Source organism: Engraulis encrasicolus, chromosome 17, assembly GCF_034702125.1.
Source record: "Engraulis encrasicolus isolate BLACKSEA-1 chromosome 17, IST_EnEncr_1.0, whole genome shotgun sequence".
Lineage (NCBI taxonomy): Eukaryota > Metazoa > Chordata > Actinopteri > Clupeiformes > Engraulidae > Engraulis > Engraulis encrasicolus.
Window position 1 is genome coordinate 10,867,127 of NC_085873.1, and position 24,087 is coordinate 10,891,213.

The 24,087-nt window shown below is 43.8% G+C and overlaps 1 protein-coding gene across 1 annotated transcript; it reads right to left on the reverse strand.

Annotated features, from left to right (window-relative positions):
* Positions 1–9,320: 9,320 nt before the first annotated feature.
* LOC134467231 (urokinase-type plasminogen activator-like) lies at positions 9,321–23,462 on the reverse strand. The gene is made up of 14 exons (XM_063221142.1): positions 23,429–23,462; positions 22,023–22,146; positions 21,098–21,158; positions 20,119–20,232; positions 18,851–19,009; positions 18,054–18,231; positions 17,370–17,467; positions 17,203–17,232; positions 16,960–16,998; positions 15,770–15,956; positions 15,241–15,392; positions 11,117–11,257; positions 10,620–10,768; positions 9,321–10,038 (listed from the first exon to the last, which is right to left on the reverse strand). Exons 2-14 carry the CDS (start codon positions 22,077–22,079, stop codon positions 9,835–9,837), a joined length of 1,569 nt encoding a protein of 522 aa, XP_063077212.1. The 5' UTR covers positions 22,080–22,146; positions 23,429–23,462; the 3' UTR covers positions 9,321–9,834.
* Between the last annotated feature and the right edge of the window lie 625 nt (positions 23,463–24,087).

Sequence of the window (24,087 nt, forward strand, 5' to 3'; positions counted from 1 at the left end):
CTCTCTCTCTCTCTCTCTCTCTCTCTCTCTCTCTCTCTCTCTCTCTCTCTCTCTCTCTCTCTCTCTCTCTCTCTCTCTCTCTCTCTCTCTCTCTCTCTCTCTCTCTCTCTCTCTCTCTCTGTCTCTGTCAGATCACCAGCTTTCCCATCTCCACTACAAGGCAACGGTAGCATTGAAAGAGCCTTGATGGAAAAAGAGATTCAGGCTAGCTGAAGTGGTAATAATACCTCATGGAAGGATATGTGGTGCCTTTTTTTGTTATTTCTACACAACGCTACATCTTGTGTGTAGTTTTTGCGTCTGTAATTATGTAGGTTTAGACGGCAGTGAAATACCGTGGCCTGTCTTTAGGGCATGTCAAAGGCCTTATGACGCGTCATCAAGTTCCTGGATTGTTTATATTACATTACATCAGTAACCGAGGTCTTCCTGCACAGTCTGCCATCCGGGGCTCGAACTTGCCACCTCCCAATCAATCACAACAACTCTCTGGCATGGTAGGCACAGGTGCGAAACCACTGTCTTGGCTGATAACTCGGTGCGATCACATCTGTATGAGTCACACTTGAGTTTTTCTTTTACTTCAGACATGTGACCTTGTGATGAAGATGGACATTATACCGCCGAAACACGTCTGGTAAAAGATAAAACTTTTGCATGTCTGAAGTAAAAGAAAAACGTAAGTGTGACACATCAGTCACTAGGGATGCAAATGATTAATCGATTAATCAACTTTAATCGATCAATGCAAAAAATATTAATCGTAATTAATCGACAATTCAACTTAGAAGATACCCAGGTGAAATGAGCATGTGAAGTGTGTGTGTGAAGAGGGGTACGACTAGTGGGAATATTTAAATCACCTTTGGATTAAAGAATTGAAATAGAATTCATTTAAATGTGGTATTTTATCTCAATTTTTAATTACATTTTTTAGATTCAGTAGCTTTTTTCCCAAGAATCATTGAGATTCCGGGGGGAAAATGCCGCTTATCAATTAATCGTAAGTCGATCGATAAGGCTATCAACGAATGATTAATGAATTAATCGATAATTTGCATACCTATCAGTTACACTTCATGTGTGGCAAGTCAGCATCCATCCACAAGTGAAGATGGGGCGATAAGGAGCTGTGTCATGTACATCAAATGCTTAAAATCAGATTATGATCTTAAAAGGATTTCAATATGACCTCGATGAAGATGAAGGTTGTGAGCGTCCTGTGGTGTGTCATTGATGTAGCGTACAACTCTTCGGTCACCCTGTAACTTCCATGGTCCAGGTCTATGATGAAAACAAACCCATAGTTCTACTCTATTCTCTATTCTTGTTTCCCCGTCTGGTACAAATGCTCATCTGCATAGGGAATTTAGAAGATAAATACATTGTTTCTTCACTGTAGTAGTTTTCACACACATTAATCTCAATCTTTCTCAATACAGAGTATACATTTACTCTGTGATTTTAAGTTTGAACACACATAAAGCCAAAAAGTCATCTCTATTACAGAATTATTGTTTCCCTGTCTGATTCCCTTATCTTGACCAACATCTTGCACTGCGTGCTGTGTTGGATTAATTTGCATTGCCACCTTGTGGTTGGATCCTGTGCTCACACTTGAATGCAACATTATTTTTTTGCTCTAATTCACAGTACAGCATGTTATAAATGAAACATTCACTTCCTCTACACATCAACTGTCATTACTACACATTTCCTCTAACCGAGGGGCCTGCCCAAAGTGTGTGACCAAATTAAGGCAGGGGGTTTCATCACCCCCTACCCCTAACACTAACAGGTGACTCGTGGGGCATGAGTTGATGGGGAGTGCCTTAATCGTATTACACTCGGTCCAAGACTTGTTTCCGTGTACTCACCAGAGAGAGAGAGAGAGAGAGAGAGAGAGAGAGAGAGAGGAAAGAAAGAAAAAGAGAAAGAGGGAGCATAAGGAAGAGATGGAAGGATGAATGTGTGTGTGTGTGTGTGTGTGTGTGTGTGTGTGTGTGTGTGTGTGTGTGTGTGTGTGTGTGTGTGTGTGTGTGTGTGTGTGTGTGTGTGTGTGTGTGTGTGTGCGTGCGTGCGTGCGTGAGAGAGAGAGAGAGAGAGAGAGAGAGAGAGAGGAGAGAGAGAGAGAGAGAGAGAGAGAGAGAGAGAGAGAGAGAGAGAGAGAGAGGAGAGAGAGAGAGAGGAGAGAGAGAGAGAGAGAGAGAGAGAGAGAGAGAGAGAGAGAGAGAGAGAGAGAGAGAGAGAGAGAGAACCATATGCTATGGGACCCCCTGGTTCTGCTCTCTCCCGTCTCTGCCATCTCCAGCATGGCTAGGTGCCAAAAATGGCATCTAGGATATAATCCAAGATTCCAAGTGACAAGCAACTTCCTGGAACTATGATTGCAGAGGAACATACCTTAGCCCCCCCTCCTGTTGTGAAGGAAGGAATCACAAGACCATGAGGCGTAGAAATACTGGTCATCATGCATAAATGATACCCACCTGCAGCCAGAACAGAAGGGATCCATACTTCTATGAAATGTGCTCTTCTGCGCGGATACCATGTTTTCGGAAGCATCTTGCTTTGCTTACACTATACTTTTTCCTCCCATAGACTTTCGCTATCATGATGTACTGTAGGCCTATGTATGTATACATATGTGTGTATGTATGTATGTATGTATGTATGTATGTATGTGTGTATGTATGTGTGTATGTATGTATGTATGTATGTATGTATGTATGTATGTATGTATGTATGTATGTATGTATGTATGTATGTATGTAACAGAGTATTAATAATAAAGTAAAAATTTAGTCTTTTCACTAAGAGTACTTGTACTTGCACTTGCACTTTATTCATATCTGTGTAGTTGTGTCCCACACACATAGACTTTCATGAAGTGGACCTATCTTGCTCCGCCTGTCTCTCTTAGGCAGTGCCATCACAACAAATGTAACTGAGTCTGGCAGTTGCTTTGACCTCTACAATCTGTCAGGCCTCTCCCCGTTAATCCCCTCAGTTTGGGGTCCGCATCTTGCAGCTGTTAACGCGCCATCCCAAGTCGTTTAGTCATAGGCGTGGGTTGGTCCCTCTGAGCTGAGATCCCATTTTGGTGCTCACGAATCTCCTGCACCAACTTTGGCATGCGTACCCCACACATCGTATCAGAGATTCTATAGGTTGTCTGCCTTTTAACTGTCTCTGACAGTATGGAATGGAATGGAATGGAATGTGTGGTAGAACTGTCCCAATTAGTTTTCACATTTGGGTGATTTTGTAGTACTCTTAGGTGCTGGTTGCACGTAGGGTAGGCCTATGTGGATATTTTTAGATGGAGATGTTTTTTTTAAATCATTTACGTAAATGCGACATGTGGATAACAGTGAAAACTCCATTGTGACAGGTGCATTTTAGCCTCACATACGGGATCATTTTAAAACCAGAGTTTTGAAATGTGCAAACTTTGTTTACGTGTGAATGAGTGGCCAAAACCAAAAATATCCGTACATGACTTGACTGTGACGGAGAAGACAAAAAAACCATACACACACACAAAAGGATCTTTAAGAACAATCAACCACTTAGAACATTATCCATCACTTTCATGTAAGCACCCAATAAAAATGCTATGAAGATACTTTCTATTGGCTGTATTCTACTTCAATAACAGATGTTAACAATTAATATGTCATTTAGGCCGATACAAAGCAGTCGCTCCAATTGTTTCCTCAAATCTGCAAACAATGAAGTCATGACTTGAAAGGCAGAGTTTCTCCAGGCAGCAAGAGTGTCTTGCTGCATTTCTGGAAATTCAGGGACAGAGAAAATGGAAGGGGCATTTTTTTTGTTTAATCCGGTTCATCATATAACCTCCACACACACACAAAATCACCATCAGCTCCTGAGGACTGTCAGGCCACCGGTAAATTCCCTGTATGCCAGATTACCAGATTATCAGGTTTGGCTGTGTTGCCTCAGCAAGTTCTTTACAAGAATGTTTCTCACAGGTTGCCATGGACACCGGGGAAGCAAGTGTTCTCATCCAGGCATTATAATATCCTTTCTCACAAGAAAATAGGTCAAGCCTCATAATCAATTAACGGCAGCAGATGCAGAGACTAGAAGGATGGAGCCCATTCAAAGTTTTTTCCTCCCTTCTTTTTTCTCTTTTTCTTTTATTGAAGTCATTGTAGAGCTCCAAAACCAAATCTTCTAGCCGTTGGAAAGTGACACACAGCACAGCACAGCTGCCAAAACCCCATCAACCCCAAGTTAGAAAGGCCATCGAGTTCAACTTTCCAAGTTCACGTTCGAGAAGGCCTGTCATAATGTTTCTGTGTGAGAGAGAGGCAGGGCTGGACTGGTAATCTGACATGCAGGGCATTTTCCCATTGGGCAGACAGCTCCCCAGGGGGCAGATACTGGATACTGGATATACTGGAAGGGGCATCCCATTGGTCCATTTTTTTTTGGCTTTTATTATTACAGGATAGTATGAGAGTAGACAGGAAACGAATGGGAGAGAGAGATGGGGCAGGGCCGGGATATGACCCCGGCAGGACTCGAACCGGGGTCCCCGTGGACATGCAAGCCCAAATGTGGGGGGCTTAGCGCGCTGCGCCACAGCGCCCCCCGGTCCATTTTTAATATAGACAGACAGTGGACACAGTCAAGTAAGATGTGATATGGACATGGCTTGTGTCTTTAAGTTGCCAGTTTAAAACAAAAATGCCTGGGTGTGTTTTTGGTCCCTTTTCATCCCCGGCCTGGTGAGAGCCAACGTCTCACCGCCCATGCTCATGTACCACAGAGCAGCTTTAAAAATTTTCAAAGCGTTGTTCGCGGTCAGTACTTCTGTGGTCACCTTCTTCTTGGCTAAAAGAACATTTCCAGAAGTCTGAAGTCCTGAGAGGAGAGAGAGAGAGAGAGAGAGAGAGAGAGAGAGAGAGAGAGAGAGAGAGAGAGAGAGAGAGAGAGAGAGAGAGAGAGACAGAGAAAGAGACAGAGACAGAGAGAGATACAGAGACTGTGAGAGACAGAGAGAGACGTGGGTGGTTGATGGATTAATGTTGTGCACTGTAACTAAAACAAAAGCTGTTTGGATGAGTCATTCTCAGGAAGCAGTTCACAGTGTGTGTGTGTGTGTGTGTGTGTGTGTGTGTGTGTGTGTGTGTGTGTGTGTGTGTGTGTGTGTGTGTGTGTGTGTGTGTGTGTGTGTGTGTGTACATGTGTGAGTGCATGTGTGTGTGTGTGGTCTGTTGCATACTTTCAAAGCAACTTATTAAGGGACTGAGCCATTTGGCCTGTGTGTGTGTGTGTGTGTGTGTGTGTGTGTGTGTGTGTGTGTGTGTGTGTGTGTGTGTGTGTGTGTGTGTGTGTGTGTGTGTGTGTGTGTGTGTGTGCGTATGTCTGTGTACCATTGTAGTTGAATGTGCTGGAGGGGTCCCGGGTCTGCAAGAACATAATTGAAGAGCTCTTTTCCAAAACGCTATATCCACCATTTTTGACTTTTTGCATTTTCATGTTGGAATTGACTGTTGAGAAGTCTTTTCATCTATATGTGAATTTTTGCCATTCAAATGTTTTGAGAACATACTTTTTAAACCTCTATAAAATGCATTTTGCAATGCAATTCAATGGAATTCCCAATACAAAAATGTTGATTTCCCAACATTCTATAAAATGGATATATCTCATTTTGGAAAAGAGCTCTTAATATGAAGCTGTTGCCATTTAGGTTGGTGCACTCGCACTCGATTGGTGCACTCGCTTACTCGCACTCGCACGTGTGTGTGTCAGTATGGGTGTGTCTTGTGTGCATGCATTGCTGTGAACATTGGTGAGGGGAAAGCACAACAATCTAAATAAAAAGTAATCAAAATAATTTATTTGGTATTGTATATATATTACAATGCATATTACACATCACATATATCGCATTTATTACAATCAAACAAATATAACAACTCGCAAATACAACCCAGATATAAAACTTACACACATTTTCAATTAACACACTGAAAAGTCAATATTTACATCAAGATGCTGTATAGATATTTTCATAAAATGGCAGTGGTCATATTTTTATTATGTGCTATAATATTAAAACAACTTCAGATATATTTTACATCATTTATACAAAGGCGGTGAGAAAATGTTGGTCTTCCTCTGCAACAGATGTTTCCACCCCCTCTTTTACGCAAAACTTTTGTGACCTTTTAAAACATTGTTCTCAGAAGTACAAGCTAATTGCACAGCTTGTAGTGTGGGATGTCTAATAAAGACCAGACTGAAGGTTAAGAATGGCTGTACAACTCCACTCGTGAAGTCTAATTGTTTAATTAGTGGGATTAAATGAATCAACAGGCTCATTCGTGACGAAGCAGTGCTGCTTTTGCTAAGCAGCGAGCATGCACACTTTGCCAGTTTGATGCATTGTGGTTAGAAAATTATAACGAGAATGCATCAAACTGGCAAAGTGCGCATGCTCCCTGCCTAGCAAAAGCAGCACTGCATCCTCACGAACGAGCCTAACCACGAAGGTTGTACAACACCAGAGGCAGATGTCGCAATGTAAATGTTTCCAAACTGAAATGTTTGTGGGCACGCACATTGTCACATACTGTACCACCAATGCCTGACTGGCACTGTGTGTGTCATGAAATAATTCCCATCACATGCTTCTGATGATTTATGCCCCATCCGCCCGCACGTCACAGCTGTGGTAGCTCAATTACTGTCGAGAAAGCAAGCCTAGGATCGACCAACTTGTGAGAAAAACAAAATAAAACAAATAAATTAAATAAAACAAATAAAAATAAAATGTAAATAAAATAGCCGGTCACAAAAATAAATAAAGAATAAAATAAAAAACAAATAAAAAAAGAATAAAATGTTAAAAAGTCCTAATAAAATAGCCATATTTGTAGTATGTCTATCCCTGCAGTGTATGAGAAAAAATAAAACAAAATAAAATAAAATAAAGTAAAATAAAATAGTTGGCAAGATCTGCAGTAGTTCTGTTACTGTATTGTCTGGATAAGTCTGGGAAATCAGATGCGAAACTAGATTTAAAATCAACCCAAAAAAAAAACGCTAACTTAATTACCCAACTTACTACTACTACTCAAAACACTGGACAGCTAGACAACGTGGATGATGATTAATTTAAAGTAAACAACTTAAACTCAAATGAAAAATTTGCGGGAGCTGAACGTGTCTATTTTTGTAAGGGCTGATTTCTTTTCCATTAGGTGTCGCTTCATTTTAAAGCACCATTAGAGCACCCATTGGAGTGGCAGATAATAATCTGCCAATAATAGACATACTTCCAGAAAGTGGCAAGCATGCATGGCTTTCGTTGCCCCAGCAAATGTTCTCATCATAGAGTCATTGATAAGTCATCCCATCACCTCCACAAAGCAATTACTTGTGTGGCCGAGTCATTTAGCTAGTATGAAGCTAATAACTGTAAGTGTCATTAGGTCTGATTTATGTCTGCATGTCACGAACAGGCAAAGGGACATTAGTGTAGTTGAAGTAGTATGCATAGCTCCAGTAAATGAGTGGTGGTGGTGTCTGGTTTCGTTTCCATAACTGTTTTCCTGGTTAATGCAGACTATGGTATGATGAATATGGATGGTTCAGTATGTCACTAATGAATGACATTAATGAATGACACTAATGACACTAATGAATGACCCTCTGAAAGTTGACAACAATCTCCTTGGTCTTGTTGACATTCAGCAGGAGGTTGTTGTCTTTGCACCATCTGGCCAGCAGGTCTACTTCTTCTCTGTAGTGGGCCTCATCACTAAGGGCGATGAGACCCACTACAGAGAAGAAGTAGACCTGCTGGCCAGATGGTGCAAAGACAACAACCTCCTGCTGAATGTCAACAAGACCAAGGAGATTGTTGTCAACTTTCAGAGGGTCCAAAAACAACTGCCACCACTGACCATCGACGGTGATGCTGTGGAGAGAGTGAGCAGCACCAAGTTCCTTGGAGTGCACATCAGCGACGACCTCTCTTGGACCACCAACACTACATCACTGGCGAAGAAGGCCCATCAGCGTCTCTACTTCTTGCGCAAACTAAAGAAGGCAAGTGCTACACCCTCCATCATGACAACATTCTACAGAGGAACCATAGAGAGCGTCGTGTCCAGCTGCATCACAGTGTGGGGAGGAAGCTGCACGGAGAAAAACAGGAAGACACTCCAGCGTGTTGTGAACACAGCGAAGAAGATCATTGGAGTACCACTCCCCTCCCTGCAGGACATTTACACCGCACGCCTCACCCGAAAAGCACTGATGATCATCAAAGACACAAGCCACCCTGCACACAAACTGTTCAGCCTCCTGCCCTCTGGAAAGAGGTACAGGCGCCTCCGTTCCCGTACCACCAGGCTTGCAAGCAGCACGATGCATCAAGCAATCAAGATACTGAACACTCAACCCACTCTCCCTTCACTGTCAGCCTCTAGCCAGCCAGGCCACTGACAACGCTCCCCCCCTCATCCCCACCACCATATCTGCGACTGAACATTCCACCTGCACTACTACATCTGTGACTGAACTTTCAACCTGCACTAACTCAAAACATACACATGCACACACACACACACACACACACACACACACACACACACACACACACACACACACACACACACACACACACACACACAAGCACACTGCACTTTCTGCACTAAACCCAAACATACACACACTGACACACAACTCATACTCACACACATACACACACACACACACACACACACACACACACATACACAGGTACACACACACAGACGCACACCGCACTTTCTACCTGCACTAAACACACACACACACACACACACACACACACACACACACACACACACACACCACACACACACACACGCACACACGCACACAAAACACATACAAACACACACACACATACTGCTGCTGGTGTATTTAATAAAAACCTTTTTTTTAATTATTTATTTCTTCAAATGCTACTATTACTATGTCAGAACGCTATAAAGGACTTTTAGAAAAAAGAACAACAAAATACCTCCTCTTAATGTATGTTCTCTACAAGTCTTCTGTTGTCCAGTCTTGCACTTTAAATGTCTGTATGAGCAATGTCTACGTCCATACTGTCTATGTCCATGTATGAGTACTGTCTATGTCTATACTGTCTATGTCCTTACCTAGATTAGTCTATGTCTGCATGGGAGAGCAAGAAACGCAATTTCAAATTCTTTGTATGACCAGTGCATGTAAAGAAATTGACAATAAACTTGACTTGACTTGACTTGACTTGACATTGGGGCATATACAACATATACTACACAGCGTCACTCAAGCACTGTGCGGTGGTGGTGTCTTCTTTTGTTTAATAATAATAATAATAATAATAATAATTGTATTTGTATAGCACTGTATCATACAAGGCATGCAACTCAAAGTGCAGTGCAAACTTAATTTGTGCTAATTATTGCACTGTGTCCAGGGATGGACTGGTAATCTGGCACACAGGGCATTTTCCCGGTGGGCCAACAGTCACCAGGGGCCGATGCTATTGTTTTAGTTTCTATGTTTCTTTCGTTTTTTTCATAGAGAATGGTCCTCAATTTAGATGGATTGGCCCGTTGATCTATCTTTAATATAGACAGTGGACTGAGAAAATCATGTCGTAGAAAAGCACGGTGCTATGTGAGAGGCTGGTCTGTGCCAAAAATGCCAGGGTTTTGTTTCAGGCCCAGTCCAGTCCTGACTGTGTCTCACTAGTGGCTGGGGGGGCTATAGCCAGCCTTGCTCATGTGGCAGTTGGTCCACACAGACAGTTGCTCATTCCAGTAAGTGAGTGCTATCGATGTCGGCTTTGGGGCTCGCCTGGCCTCCGGTGTGCTTGGCTATCCAGCTGTTGTAGTTGCCGACGCGGGTGTACACCCCCGGCCGGAAGGCCTTGGCACAGCCGTCTCCCCAGCTGATGACGCCGAAGAGAACCATGCGGCCATTCACCTCGCACGTCAGCGGGCCCCCGGAGTCACCCTGCACAGGAGAGACACACAGACACAAGAGAGCCACCGCCCCGGGTGTCATTATGGAGCCATAGTCAGGCTGTGTGTGTGCGTGTGTGTGTGTGTGCTGTGCGTGTGTGTGTGGGTGCACGTACGTCTGTGTGTGCTGTGTGTGTGTGTGCGTGCGCGCGCATGTGCGTGTGCGTGTGTGACATGTTGACCCTCACACACCAGAGTCACTCTTGCCATGTAAAGAGCAACACAGAGGAGTTATTTTATTGAGTAACAATAAAGGTGTGTGTGTGTGTGTGTGTGTGTGTGTGTGTGTGTGTGTGTGTGTGTGTGTGTGTGTGTGTGTGTGTGTGTGTGTGTGTGTGTGTGTGTGTGTGTGTGTGTGTGTGTGTGTGTGTGTGTGTGTGCGTGTGTGTGTGTGTGTCATTACTGAGCAAATTAAAGGCACCTTTAAGTTTAGGAGCAGGCTGGACCTTTCTACAAATGAGCTTATTGCATCGACGATAGATCCAACAACCACAACAACAACAACAACAATGAGACGTTACATCCTAACATACTAACTCATTTCTTGTCTCTCCACAATGGGACCTCCCTTACCTTGCAGGCGTCTGTTGACCAGTTGGGGCTGCCGGCACAGAACATGTTGTCTGTGATCATGTTGCCGTAGTAGGTCTTACTGGAGCACAGGTCCTGGGAGATGACGTCCACCTTCCCCTCCCGCAGGTACTGGGAATAGTGCCACAGGGCTGCCACAACACATGGGGACATTACATTACATTACATTGCATTGCATTGCATTACATTACATTGCATTACATTGCATTACATTACATTACATTGCATTGCATTACATTGCATTACATTGCATTACATTACATTGCATTGCAATCCATTGCATTACATTACATGACCTTTACTGAGAAATGGAGGACATAATCGTAATAATGCAGATGCAAAGTGCACAGGAAATCTATAGAATAAAAGGTGCTCATGAAGAAAGAATAAAAATCATCCCAGTACAGCAAATCCAATGGCAGTAACATCGAAAAGGAAGCAAAATCAGCCCAATCAGTAAAACCATCAATCAACCATACCTTCTTTCTCTTTGCCGTACCCAGCGATCTCGCAGGCGTCTCCGGTAGGCACTGCCTGGTTGGCTACAGGCAAGCACACTGTCCTCACTGTCTCAGTCTCCTTGGCACACTCTCCTGCCTTGGACCTGATTTTCAGCAGAGCTGAATGGAGGAGAACACAAGAGTGTTATCAGACAGAGAAAGAAAAACGCACGCATGCACACGGTCACATGCTCACGCATGTACGCACGCACACACTCTACAGGGGTGTGTTTCTCTAAAGTGTAGTTGTTAGCCAGTTAACAACTTGGGCCATTGTCAATGGTAATTGCATTGCAAACAACAGAGTAGCCAATGTAGTTAGCAACTATGGTTTTGAGAAATCCACCGCTGTATTGGGATTCTCAGCAGGGAGATCACACCCACACACACACACACACACACACGCACACACACACACACACACACACACACACACACACACACGCACGCACACACGCACGCACGCACGCACGCACGCACGCACGCACGCACGCACGCACGCACACACACACACACAGCATGGCTAATGGATACTGTTATGAGATCTTTGTCTGGCTGGCTATAGGCACTGCTACTAGGTTGTGATGTGCTCTGTCCTCTGGTGTTGCACTATGTTGTGTTCTGTTACGGCCCGTTCCCACTTTGCCGGCGAGCGCGTTGACGCTGACGCCTTCAATTCATTTTCAATGGAAAGCGGCGACGCCCTCGCAAAGGCTTCTGGGATACGCGGCGCGGCTACTTTGACAGTTGACGCGCGTCAAAAAAGTTGAGCGAGCTTCTACTTTATGCTAATTACTCGCGGCCAACGCGGAGCGTTATCCAATGATTGTCGAGTACATGAGGAATTCCCATGAAACCAAGGGCTATGTTTTGCTGCTTAAAAGTAGTTTTATGACTGGTTATCATACATTTTAATGTAAGATTCATACACTACAAGAAACTATGAAGTGCAAGGTCTTTGTGCTTATGTTCAAAGGATTATGTACATTTTGACGACATTCAAAACTACGTGATGGCTATGAAATGTGTGAAGTAAACACATGTCCACAGTAAGGTAAGGGCAGACTTTGATGTTACTATCGCTGGTTAGCTTGTTTAATCGATATAAACGTGTAGAAAGACAGAAAGAGATATTCCTGTTCAGTGTACTCTGTCACGCCCCTGCATGTGCTCCGACAAGAAGCATTCAGTCAAAAAAGGGAGGTGCGTCGCGTTTATGAGCGTCAAATGGCCGTCAAAGTGGGAACGGGCCGTTATGCTGCACTATGCTGTGCTGTGCTTTGCTGTGCTGTGCTGTGCTGTATTGTGCTGTATTGTGCTGTATTGTGCTGTGCTGTGCTTAGCTGTTCTCTGCTGTGCTGTGCTGTGCTGTGCTGTATTGTGCTGTGCTGTGCTGTGCTGTGCTGTGCTGTGCTGTGCTGTGCTGTGCTGTGCTGTGCTGTGCTGTGCTGTGCTGTGCTGCCTCTGCATCTGGCCTAGTGGCTGTGTTTAATGGACCTTGGTGTGCAAAGCAATACTGAAAAACTCTCTAGCTAGCTAATTGTGGTAGGCGATGATCCAAGCCAAGCCTGTGTTAATGAGGAAATTAGAGTTTACACCAATTTTAAGGTTCACAACATCTGAGTAATGAGAGGACCTCTCTATCCTGTCATGCTTGTCAGAATTCGACTCACTAGCACACAAACAAAAAGACACGCACGCACGCACGCACGCACGCACGCACGCACGCACGCACGCACGTACGCACATTCTCTCTCTCTCTCTCTCTCTCTCTCTCTCTCTCTCTCTCTCTCTCTCTCTCTCTCTCTCTCTCTCTCTCTCTCTCTAGCTATTTGTGTATCTTTCAGTCTTTCTGAAAGCAGAGGCATAGGTTGTCTGGGGTGAGAAACCACAGTATACGTGTACATGTGTACAAGAATTCTAATGAAACGGTGTGGTCTAACCACCTCAGGAAACTAACACCTAGGCCATGAGTCATGATCAGAAAATTAACCTATTACAGACATTCAAAAACCTGAACCTGTGCGTGTGTGTGTCGTGTGTGTGTGTGTGTGTGTGTGTGTGTGTGTGTGTGTGTGTGTGTGTGTGTGTGTGTGTGTGTATGTGAGTGCGTGCGTGCGCATGTGTGTGCATGCGTGCATGCGTGCATGCGTGCATGCGTGCGTGCGTGCGTGCGTGCATGCGTGCGTGCATGCGTGCATGCGTGCATGCGTGCGTGCGTGCGTGCGTGCATGCGTGCGTGCGTGTGTCTTGGACCATCTTGAAAACAAAACCTGAATAAAGAATATGAATTTAATTTTGAATCCAAATCAACTCACAATAGAGCATGCAGTGAACAGAAACACACAATAAAATGTGTCTGGAAAATACAGAGTGCACAGGCATAACTACTGTGTATAACTGCAGTTTTACATACAGTAACTGCTGTGTCGAAGCCAATTCATTAAAACAGCTCATCCTAAACAACATCTTTTCAGTTATGTAGATGAGCTTATCAATGAAATCAGACATGTTGAAAACACAAAAGAGAGAATACAGCTTGTCCTCAGTTAACATTGCAACCTTGATATCTTTCTACATGGGCAGTATCCTGTCAGCCATTATTAAATGGGGTGTGCCCTGCAAGCAAATACGATGGGCCCATCCCAAATGGCATTGACTGCTACTACTATTATTGCTTAAACATCGCCATCAGACAAATCAAACAAAAGGCCCTTTGATTTAATACACTTCAAGGAAAAGTGTGTGGGCACAAGTCTACCCCAGTCCTCTGTGCCTTTACCCCCTATAAATGGACTGCACCCTTTTCAGGCTGTGACAACAATCTAGAAGGCCTTGGCCAACCTTTTTTGAGATGATAAACATAATAGGGGTGTTTCTGAAGAGGAAAGGCAAGCTATTTCATGTAAGCCTTCCATGGAATTGGACATGCCAAGTCCTGCCACAGGCAAAAATTCCAAGGCTTTAGCTCAACAAATAGGATACTTATGATCAAGGACACTTACTAAAAATGTATGCTTCAGCAGAAAACTAAATTCAGAGTTGGGAAAAAATTACCCATTAGTGCAAAATCATGAAAAGGATGCAGGGGAAAAAACAAACACCAAGAGTTTGCCAGGCCCAATTCTAACAAACATGAGGGCTAAGGGCCTTTATACTCTGTTCTGAGCTCTATCAATAGTTTTAGAACTGATGGCCTCAAAACTGTATGAGATGTTAGAGATGAATAATACAAAGAAAATGTGAGGTGCCCAAAGTGAAATATGGTAGGGATACAGCTCTTTTGTGGTGCGGCATGAATGCAGCTGATGTTTTCATGGATGGAATCATGAATACATACGGTAGATGTATTGCTCTACAAATAGCAAATATGTCACCATCACTCATTGCCCTTCATTGTAGGTCATTGTGTTCTTTTACAATTTGACAATAACGCTAAACACACACACCTACGTGTATGGCCAATGCTGATTTTCTGAAGAGGTGAGAGTGATTCAGTGATTAAGTGCTGTATGACACCTGATCTTAACTCGTTCGAACAAAAATTGGGAATAAATTGAAGAGACAAACTGGGCATCAGTCTGGCTCAGTATCACTTTTGAACCATCATAATTTCACAAACGTGGAAAAATATGACATATACTGCAGGTTATATAATTAAACATACTTTTTTGTGGTAAGCTTCAAATATGTTCTGTTTAACTTATTCTATGCACATTTTGTCATTTGTGTGTTTATTGACATATTAGTTAAAATGATCACATTGATGGACACTGTATATTTCTTTTATAATGACGCTGCTTCAGGGGCGGTTCTAAGGGGTGGCAGGGGGTGGCATTTGCCCCCCCAGAAATATGATTTGCCACCCCAATTAAGAGCCCTGATTGTGACCAATAGCCTTAATGCTTGACATCATTTCAGACATAGAACTTTAGGTTGCAGGGTTTCACTTTAAGGGATTCACTGTATCACTTGTGTGTGTGTCGATTATATAGTGTTTATAATTTTCCCTTAGTGTAGGAGCATGCCCCCTCTGAAATACACTTCGCCACCCCTTTGCCACCCCAAGAATAAATGTTAGGAACCGCCCCTGCGCTGCTTACCTATATCATTGTTGTAGCTTCCTTCACTGTTGTCAAAGTCCTCGTGGGTGATCACTTGGGTGACATCAAACTTCTGCTCACTCGTCGCGTCTGTTTCATTGACGGCGTTCTTGCCGAGGACCACAGACAACTTCCTGGCATTTGTGCTCTCCCTGTGAAGACACAAATGATCAGTCAGTCAGCCTGCCCAGATTACATGCTGCACATTCACTGTGTTTCCATTGTCATAAAGCTGGCGGCTAACTGGTCTCATAGGACTCGATGTTAACTGCTAGCTCGGATGTAAAATTTGCACTGCCAACCATTGAAAGTATAGGAGAACGGTAAACCCCTATTATTTAACTCAAGGGGAGGTGTAAAATAAATGTATTTCCAAAAATGGGACTGTATCACTTTAATTATTAAGTGTGTGCTTGTGCAATTTCATCACATTTTCTTATTTAATAAATAATAAGTCCCATATCTAAAATTTGCCCCCCTGAAAATTTGAGTTTGACACCCCTTAAACAATTTAGTCTCCTCAGCTCACCCGTCGGGGAAGCAGTGTGCTGCTGTGAGCACCCAGCAGGGGGCGATGAGGCTGCCTCCGCACAGGAAGCCCGTGCGGCGGGAGGACCTGAAGAAGATGGCCGCCATCCAGGGCTGCGACTGCACAGGCGTGACTGAGCCGCCCACGATCTTCATTACCTTCCTCTGCCTGTCCCCACAGGTGGCCTCTGGAATGGGACCCATAACACACACAAACACACACACAGGTATGAACAAATGCAAACTTGCATGCACACATGTACACCTACGCAGACGCAGACAAACAAAAAGACACGCACGCACGCACGCACGCACGCACGCAAGCACGCACGCCCACGCACCCACTTCATCAGTTTCCTCTGCCTCTCCCCACAGGTGGCCTCTGGAATGGTACCCATAACACACACACACGCACAAACAGGTATGAACAAATGAATAAATACGCAAACACGCACATACGCATGCACGTACGCACGCACGCACACACACACGGACACACACACACATGAACACAGACACATATGCATACACACACACACACACACACACACACACACACACACACACACACACACACACACACACACACACACACACACACACACACACACACACACACACACACACACACACACACACACACTTGAATCTGAAATTCGTAGGCAGCCAGGTAAGCCTTGCCTGTGCAAGGAAGGATGAATGGATCAGGCAGGCTTTGTGAAATATGCAGCCGAGTGTGAAATGCCAGGGAAAAACATTACACAAGGTTCAGTAAGTTAGGCTAAGAGGATTTACTGTAATGGGGATGCCCAAGGTTGGGCACTACATGCGGCTGTATCTGCAAATGCTTTTCTCACCTATCAGATAAATCCCCCGCTCTTTTTCCTGACTCGAATTACCTTCACCAGTGGTTCTCTTGTTGAATGATTCAGTGAATATTTTGCAAAGTTAACCCATTTCAGCCGAAGCCCTTTTTGGGCTCCCTGCCTTTTAAAAGCGAAATATCTCAGCCTCTGAAGCACATAAAGACGTGAAATGATTTGCATTTGGAAGCTGGGACCCTCATTTTAGATGGGAATTTGTTCATTCAGCTCTAACATACACACATTGTTAATAAAAAAAACCCTTAAATCTCAAGAGCCTGCATGCAGCGTATATGTCACTCCAGGCTAAAATGGGTTAATAACTCACCAGTTCCTGGAGTGGTTGGTGTAGGGAGAGTCGGTCCGGCTGTGTTGAAAAGATTTGTTTGCATTAGTCTACAGAATAATCCAGATATAATGGAGCAAATAATGAAATATTACTAGCGGTTACTATCAAAAAAATATTTCTTCCACTAAACATTGTGGCCCACAACAGCCTATGTGATATGTTATGTTAGCTGACGTTACTGTTAAAATATTATAAATTGTGAATAAAGACGGAAAAACACACCTGTGTCTGGCTTGCTGGGAAATGATGGGCCTGATGGAAAATAAAATATTTTAGATATTTAGTCGTCCAACAACAGCACAACACAACAACATAAAGGCCTACTACGAGCAAATCATTCATTAAAAAAAACTAGAAGAGAAATATTTCCATCTCATTGTGTCACTTACCAGGCAAAGAGACACAGCGTGGGACGCTACAGTACTCTTTGAGGACGCCAATGGATCGCTTCACATAACACCAAGGCTTACGGCTGTAGTCAGGATTCCTACATCAACAACAGACATTCCAGTCAGTGTCACCAGAAATCCACCCATTGATGCCTCCATTAATTAATTCATTAATAAATCAATTAATCTGTGTGCATTCATGCATTCATTCATTCATTCATTCATGCATTCTTCAATTCATCCACCCATACAACCATTATTCTTCATCCATTCAGTTATTAACTCATTCAATCAACCATCCATCCATGTAGGTGTCACTCTTTCATTCACCACTACATTCAACTATCCATCCATCCATCCATCCATCCATCCATCCATCCATCCATCCATCCATCCATCCATCCATCCATCCATCCATCCATCCATCCATCCATCAACTCATTCCTCCAACTATCCCTCCATCCATTCCATTAGTCATTGTCTCTAGTCTCATGTCGTCTCTGTGATTAGAAGCATTCATAAAATTGATCACTCCTCATTAATCCATCCATCCATCCATCCATCCATCCATCCATCCATCCATCCATCCATCCATCCATCCATCCATCCATCCATCCATCCATCCATCCATCCATCCATCCATCCATTCCAGTAGTCATTGAAAAATTCATCCATCTTCCTGACCGGCAGTAGTTGTGTTGTCCCATGCCATCTCCGTGGTTGGTGGCGGGGGTCCACGTGATGCATCTGCGCCCGCTCCTGGCGTGGGACTCGGTGCCCCTGTAGTACAGCCCGATGCCAGCGTAACAGGTGGTGGAGGGCACGGAGGAAGAGGAGGAAGAGGAGGAAGAAGAGGAGGAGCCTGGAACATACAGAGTGAACATTACAGGAAGTCAATGTGAAGGCAGTTAAGTACAAAGTGAAGTGAAACAAAACTTTGTACGGCACAAGACATTATAGCACAGTATCTCTATAACAGTACAATAATGGGCAGCCGTGGCCTAATAGTTAGGGTGGAGGTCTTAATATCTGAGGGTTGCAGGTTCGAATCCCACCCTTCACCTCCATCCTTGAGCAAGGCACCGTGCCATGAGTGTGTGTGTGTGTGTGTGTGTGTGTGTGTGTGTGTGTGTGTGTGTGTGTGTGTGTGTGTGTGTGTGTGTGTGTGTGTGTGTGCGGGACCGCTGATAACTTTGGCTGGGCCCAGGACAAAGTCATCTGAAAGGGTCCCCTCCACCCAATACATTCATAGTCATGAGGAACCAATTATGGGCCCCTCATCTCCTTGGGCCCGGGACAACTGACCCCTTTGCCCCACCCTTGTCAGCTTCCCTGCGTGTGCGTGTGTGTGTGTGTGTGTGTGTGTGTGTGTGTGTGTGTGTGTGTGTGTGTGTGTGTGTGTGTGTGTGAATAAGAGAGAGAGTGAGAGAGAGAGAGCGATGGATAGAGAGATAAAGAGAGCAAGAGACAGAAACACTCACCTTTTTCACAGTATTCGCCTGAATAGCCAGTAGGGCAGATGCACAGCAAGTGTTCCCCCTCATGGGTCAAAGCTTTGCCACCGTTGAGGCAGGAGGAGGAGGAGGAGAAGAGGGAGGAGGCGGAGGCAGCTGAGGAGAACGAAGTGGAAGACGAAGATGCTGGAAAAACAGAGAGTTCAAGATTCACATTTTCGACAAAACTAGTTATTAGGTCGACTTTACTTGTGTTTTATTCTAGACCAGGGATGCGTTTCTCGACAGAGACGTAGGTAACTAAGATAGCAACTTACTTGGTCGCAGTGCAATTTCCCATTGGCAACCCACTACTGTAAGTTGCTAACTGGTTAGCAACGATGCTGTCGAGAAACGCTGTCGAGAGCAGCCTGCTTCACATACAGTAACTTTTTGCCTTTTATACTCGAGAGAAACAGTTCAAGATTCAAGATTCGTTTTATTCTGACCAATTCAAATACGTCTTGAATGGACATACACACTGTTGCTGCATAACACACAAACACATGACGCCAAGGAAAAGTGTGAATAACACTGAGTCAAGTGTGTATGTGCAGCACATCTTGAAGTGCAAAGTTTGCAACTATGCACAGCTGTATGCCATTAGTTAGGGTTTGGTTAGTGAGTAGTGTGTAAGTGTTATTGGTGTGCAGTGCACACACATAATATTACATGGTCTTAAATGCTGAGCTACAGTATGATTAATGGTAAAGTATTAAAGTGTAAGCACTCAATATTGCAGATGGTATATGAGGCTGGAAAACACAGAATGATTAACACCGTGAGTCAGTGTGTGGGCAGGGCAGCATACCACAAAGTGCAGTGTCAAAACATTTTTTAACAGTGTGTTTTGGCCGGGACGGCTAGTTGAGTGTCTCAAGTATAGTGATGACAAGGTGTTGACAAGGTGTAAAAATACCCGCAGAGTGTCGCAAAAGGGAGTAGAGTTGCCCCGTCCGACTCTCAAGGTTGTCAAACTGGGGCACTGGCCGCTACACCGAAAGGCCCGGCTCGTTGGCAAGACACTCAGAGTGCACCCACACAACCCTAGTTTGGTCACGCTATGACACACAGCAGAGTTGCCTATGAGCATATTGATAAGTCTGTCTCTCACCTTTTCCCCACAATACTCCTTCAACGGTTTTTTTTTCCAGAGAGAGAGAGAGCGAGAGAGAGAGAGAGAGAGAGAGAGAGAGAGAGAGAGAGAGAGAGAGAGAGAGAGAGAGAGAGAGAGAGCATTGTAATGAGTGTCTCACCTTTTTCACAGAACTCGCCCGAGAAGCCTGTAGGGCAGATGCACAGCAAGTGCTCCCCCTGGTGTTTCAAGGCGGTACCACCATTGAGGCAGGAAAAGGTAAGACCTGTCAGACCTAGGTGAAGAATATACATAACATTACATTACATTATCATTAGCTGACGCTTTTATCCAAAGCGACTTACAAGACATTTTACAGTGTATTGGTTACATTCTCTGGAGCAATGTGGGGTTAGGTGCCTTGCTCAAGTGCACTTGGATGGAGTAATGGGGAGAGGTAAGGCTTGGATTCGAACCAGCAACCCTCTGATCTAAATATACCAGAGAGTAAATTAATGCTCCAACAGTGTATATGGAAGTTAAGATCCATTCTAATCATCCTAAATCAGTTAGTACTGTAGCTCAAATGTGGCCTAAATGCTATGCACATTTACCATAACAATGAAAACTGTGAAGCTTTAGACAAAGAGCGTACAGTTTTCGATAACACTGCGATTAGGTTGACTTTACGATTGTTTCATTCTTACTAGATCAGAGCAGGCTGATCCACATATTGAAAAACAAAAACATACATTTAGTTTTTTTATATACTGCAGTGCATTCATTGCCTAGCCCGAGAGGCCAGACCACTCATTTTGAAATATGTCGTAATTCACAAATGGTCTGAATACGCTTCTCTGGGGAGGATCTAGTCGGCTACCATGACAGCCGGCCAATAAGTGAAGGCACTTGGGCGCATAAGAGCATACGTCATGAACCTCAACTGTCAGCGCTGTTCAGAGCAGGTCCACTCATTTCAAACCAGAGCTGAGCTCACTCCTCCCACTTTCAGGGCATTGAGGATCCAGACCAAAAATGAATAACAAAGTAATTCATGTGGTCTGGTAAAACCAGGCTATTGATGGCACACCTTTCTCTACAGTAATATACACATTAATAACTATAAACACACACTGCACATCATATGAACATACACATACCTGTGTTAACACCACCCGTAGAAAACACATACACATCCTGTCTTTTCTCTCTCAAGAGCCTCTGCAAAAACAACACACATAGATGTCATTCCTGGTCCTGCTGCAAAACAACAGCTTTTTTTAAAAAAGCACTCAACTAAACAACAGCTTTGAATCTGTTTGAATCTGTTGAATCTTGAAAACACACATGTCAGCTGTCAAGACACACTGTAAGGCTTGGGATGAAATGTTTTGGGGTTAAGCTGCACTTTACAATTCACATCACAGTGTAGTACAGTGTGGTATCTACACTGTGCAATACAGCTATGCACAGCTGCATGCAATTACTACTCCTATTTAGGTCTTGGTGGTTAGCGAGAAGAATAAGGGTGAATGAATGTTAGGTATGTGTACAATGCAAGCATATAATATTACATGCAGTTAAATCTAGAGTTATGTTAGATTAATGTTGGATTATTAATGTGTAAGCACAAACTAATATTGCTAGATGTGGATAGCCTACATTGAAAAAGATTAAAAAGGGGGCATATAAAGTCATACACACTGTGACGTACTGAGTAAGGTATACTACACAAGACTAGTTTTATGATTAGGGTTATTAACAGGCATACATTATGTACTGGTAGCTGCAAATGGTCTTTTAGTTAATCAAATGCACCATATGAACCACATACCTTTACATCGTGCACTAATCCAAACCAACCAGCTCTAATGAGTCCACACATTATTTTACTGTCCCCATTATGTCAATTTGGTTCAGTATATTGTAACAAAACGTCTCTCAACCTTACATAGCTTAGAGTTGGCTATGTAGGGTCTTAAACATATTGATATTATACACACTGTACGCATAGAGTAACATTACAAATGAAGGTGCATTGCCTGGTAAAAATGCTCGTTAAATTTTTTTTTAAAGTGCACTTACCGCTGAGGTTGTGTGGATCACAGTTACAGTTGCTATCAGACAGAATAGAAGCTTCATCCTCTTTTGGTTGCAGAAGTTTCAGACTGCGACTGTGTTGTGTTTAGGCTGTGTGTTGTGTTTGGACCTCTAGAAGCAGAGTAGGAGTAGGATAAGAGAGCGTAGGAGAGCGTAGGAGATAGGAGAGTAGCCGAGATCACTTCATGCTTCCTGACATTCAGACATCTGTTCTGAATAAGGGAAACACCAGTCAGCTCTGGATTGCAGCTCTGGACTCTGAGCATGCCATTTGTTGTTACATCCGGCACAGACTTAGAGGAAGGCTGAGTGTGTGTGTGTGTGTGTGTGTGTGTGTGTGTGTGTGTGTGTGTGTGTGTGTGTGTGTGTGTGTGTGTGTGTGTGTGTGTGTTGGCGTGTGTGTCACATGCCAGTGTTTGTATAAAGATTTGTGTGTGTGTGTGTGTGTGCGTGCGTGTGTGTGTAAGATTCAGTATGATGATAAAACTTCCGAGTGAGTTGGGTAGGGCGGTATCACTCTCTGCGTTAAGATTGTGTGTGTGTGTGTGTGTGTGTGTGTGTGTGTGTGTGTGTGTGTGTGTGTGTGTGTGTGTGTGTGTGTGTGTGTGTGTGTGTGTGTGTGTGTGTGTGTGTGTGTGTGTGTGGTTGGGCTTGTGTAGGTGGATTGAATGAGTGGGAATAGAATGTAAAGAGGAATGCGGAAATGAAAGCATTCCATGGATCATTGCTATATGCCGATCATAGCTATATGCCCCCACTTGCCACCCTTCACTCAGGGTTGCCAAGTACTGGCATTCTTGGATCCTTTGAAAATAATTCATCTGAGGTTTCACACACCAAATCTTCATGCACAATCCTGAAATATCCTATAATAGTAGGCCCATTTTCCTTTCAGCCCCCAGATTTAAACTTTTTTTTAAAACCAGGTTACTTGTCTCGATCAATATTACTATTAGTAGTATTTTCTTGTAGGCCAATTGTTACTGTGTGCAATGACAATGCACAGCAACAGCAAACTAACACTCATGCAGGCGTGAGTGTCAGTGTTGTTACTGTATGAATATTTTGCAAACATTAAATCCCCATAACGATCCAGCACTTAATAACAAAGTTCATTCCCATACAACAGCGATCCAGAGACTACTCATAAAGACACACATTAAGACACAGTCAATAAATATCACAAGAGAGCAAAGAGAGTATCTACATACATTTTCTTGTACGTACTGGGTTTATCAAATAAAAGTCTTATTAAGTCTTAGAAAGCGTTACAAGAGAGCCAGCAAAGTACCTACATACATTTCTTGTATACTATGTGTGCTGGAGCTATAAAAAAGGTCTTATAAAGTCTTACAAAGTTTAACAGGAGAGCCAAGAGAGTATCTACATACCTTTGTTGTATACTGTATGTTTGCTGGGTCTGCTTTAGACAGCTAGGGTGTCCTCCCTTGGCAGTGCCCCGCTCTTATAAAGAGGAGGGATGAGGAGGCACCAGCCAATAGGAAATGACGGCCCTGGAGAGATCGACCAATGGCAGATGACGCATTGGCACATTTGGTGTTGTGACGGGACAGGTCAGGACAGAGGGTTCCCAATTCCTTGACTTGGCCGTGGGAGGGAGGCAGGCATGAAACCGTGACCGGGAAGACGCACTCCAGAAACCAGATCAGTGATTCACATTGATGACACATATCAGTAGGTGGGGACCACACACAAACACATAAACACACACGTGGATGCACGCTCACGTTATTCACACACACTCACGCTCACGCTCACTCACATACGCACACACACACACACACACTCCCGCACACACACACACACACACACACACACACACACACACACACACACACACACACACACACACACACACACACACACACACACACACACACACACACACACACACACACACTCCCGCACACACACACACACACACACACACACACACACAAGCGCATGCAAGGTGTCACAGCCAAACACACCCAGAATGTAATGATTTGTAATATGCAGGCTGTCAATACTGGAAAGGTTCGAAATGATC

Coding starts and splice junctions, on each gene's coding strand:
- LOC134467231 (XM_063221142.1), bottom strand. CDS start 22,079: ATGAAGCTTCTATTCTGTCTGATAGCAACTGTAACTGTGATCCACACA. Junction 20,233..21,097: donor TACGGGTGGTGTTAACACAG/GTATGTGTATGT, acceptor TTCTTCACCTAG/GTCTGACAGGTCTTACCTTT. Junction 15,957..16,959: donor ACCAACCACTCCAGGAACTG/GTGAGTTATTAA, acceptor GTCCCATTCCAG/AGGCCACCTGTGGGGACAGG.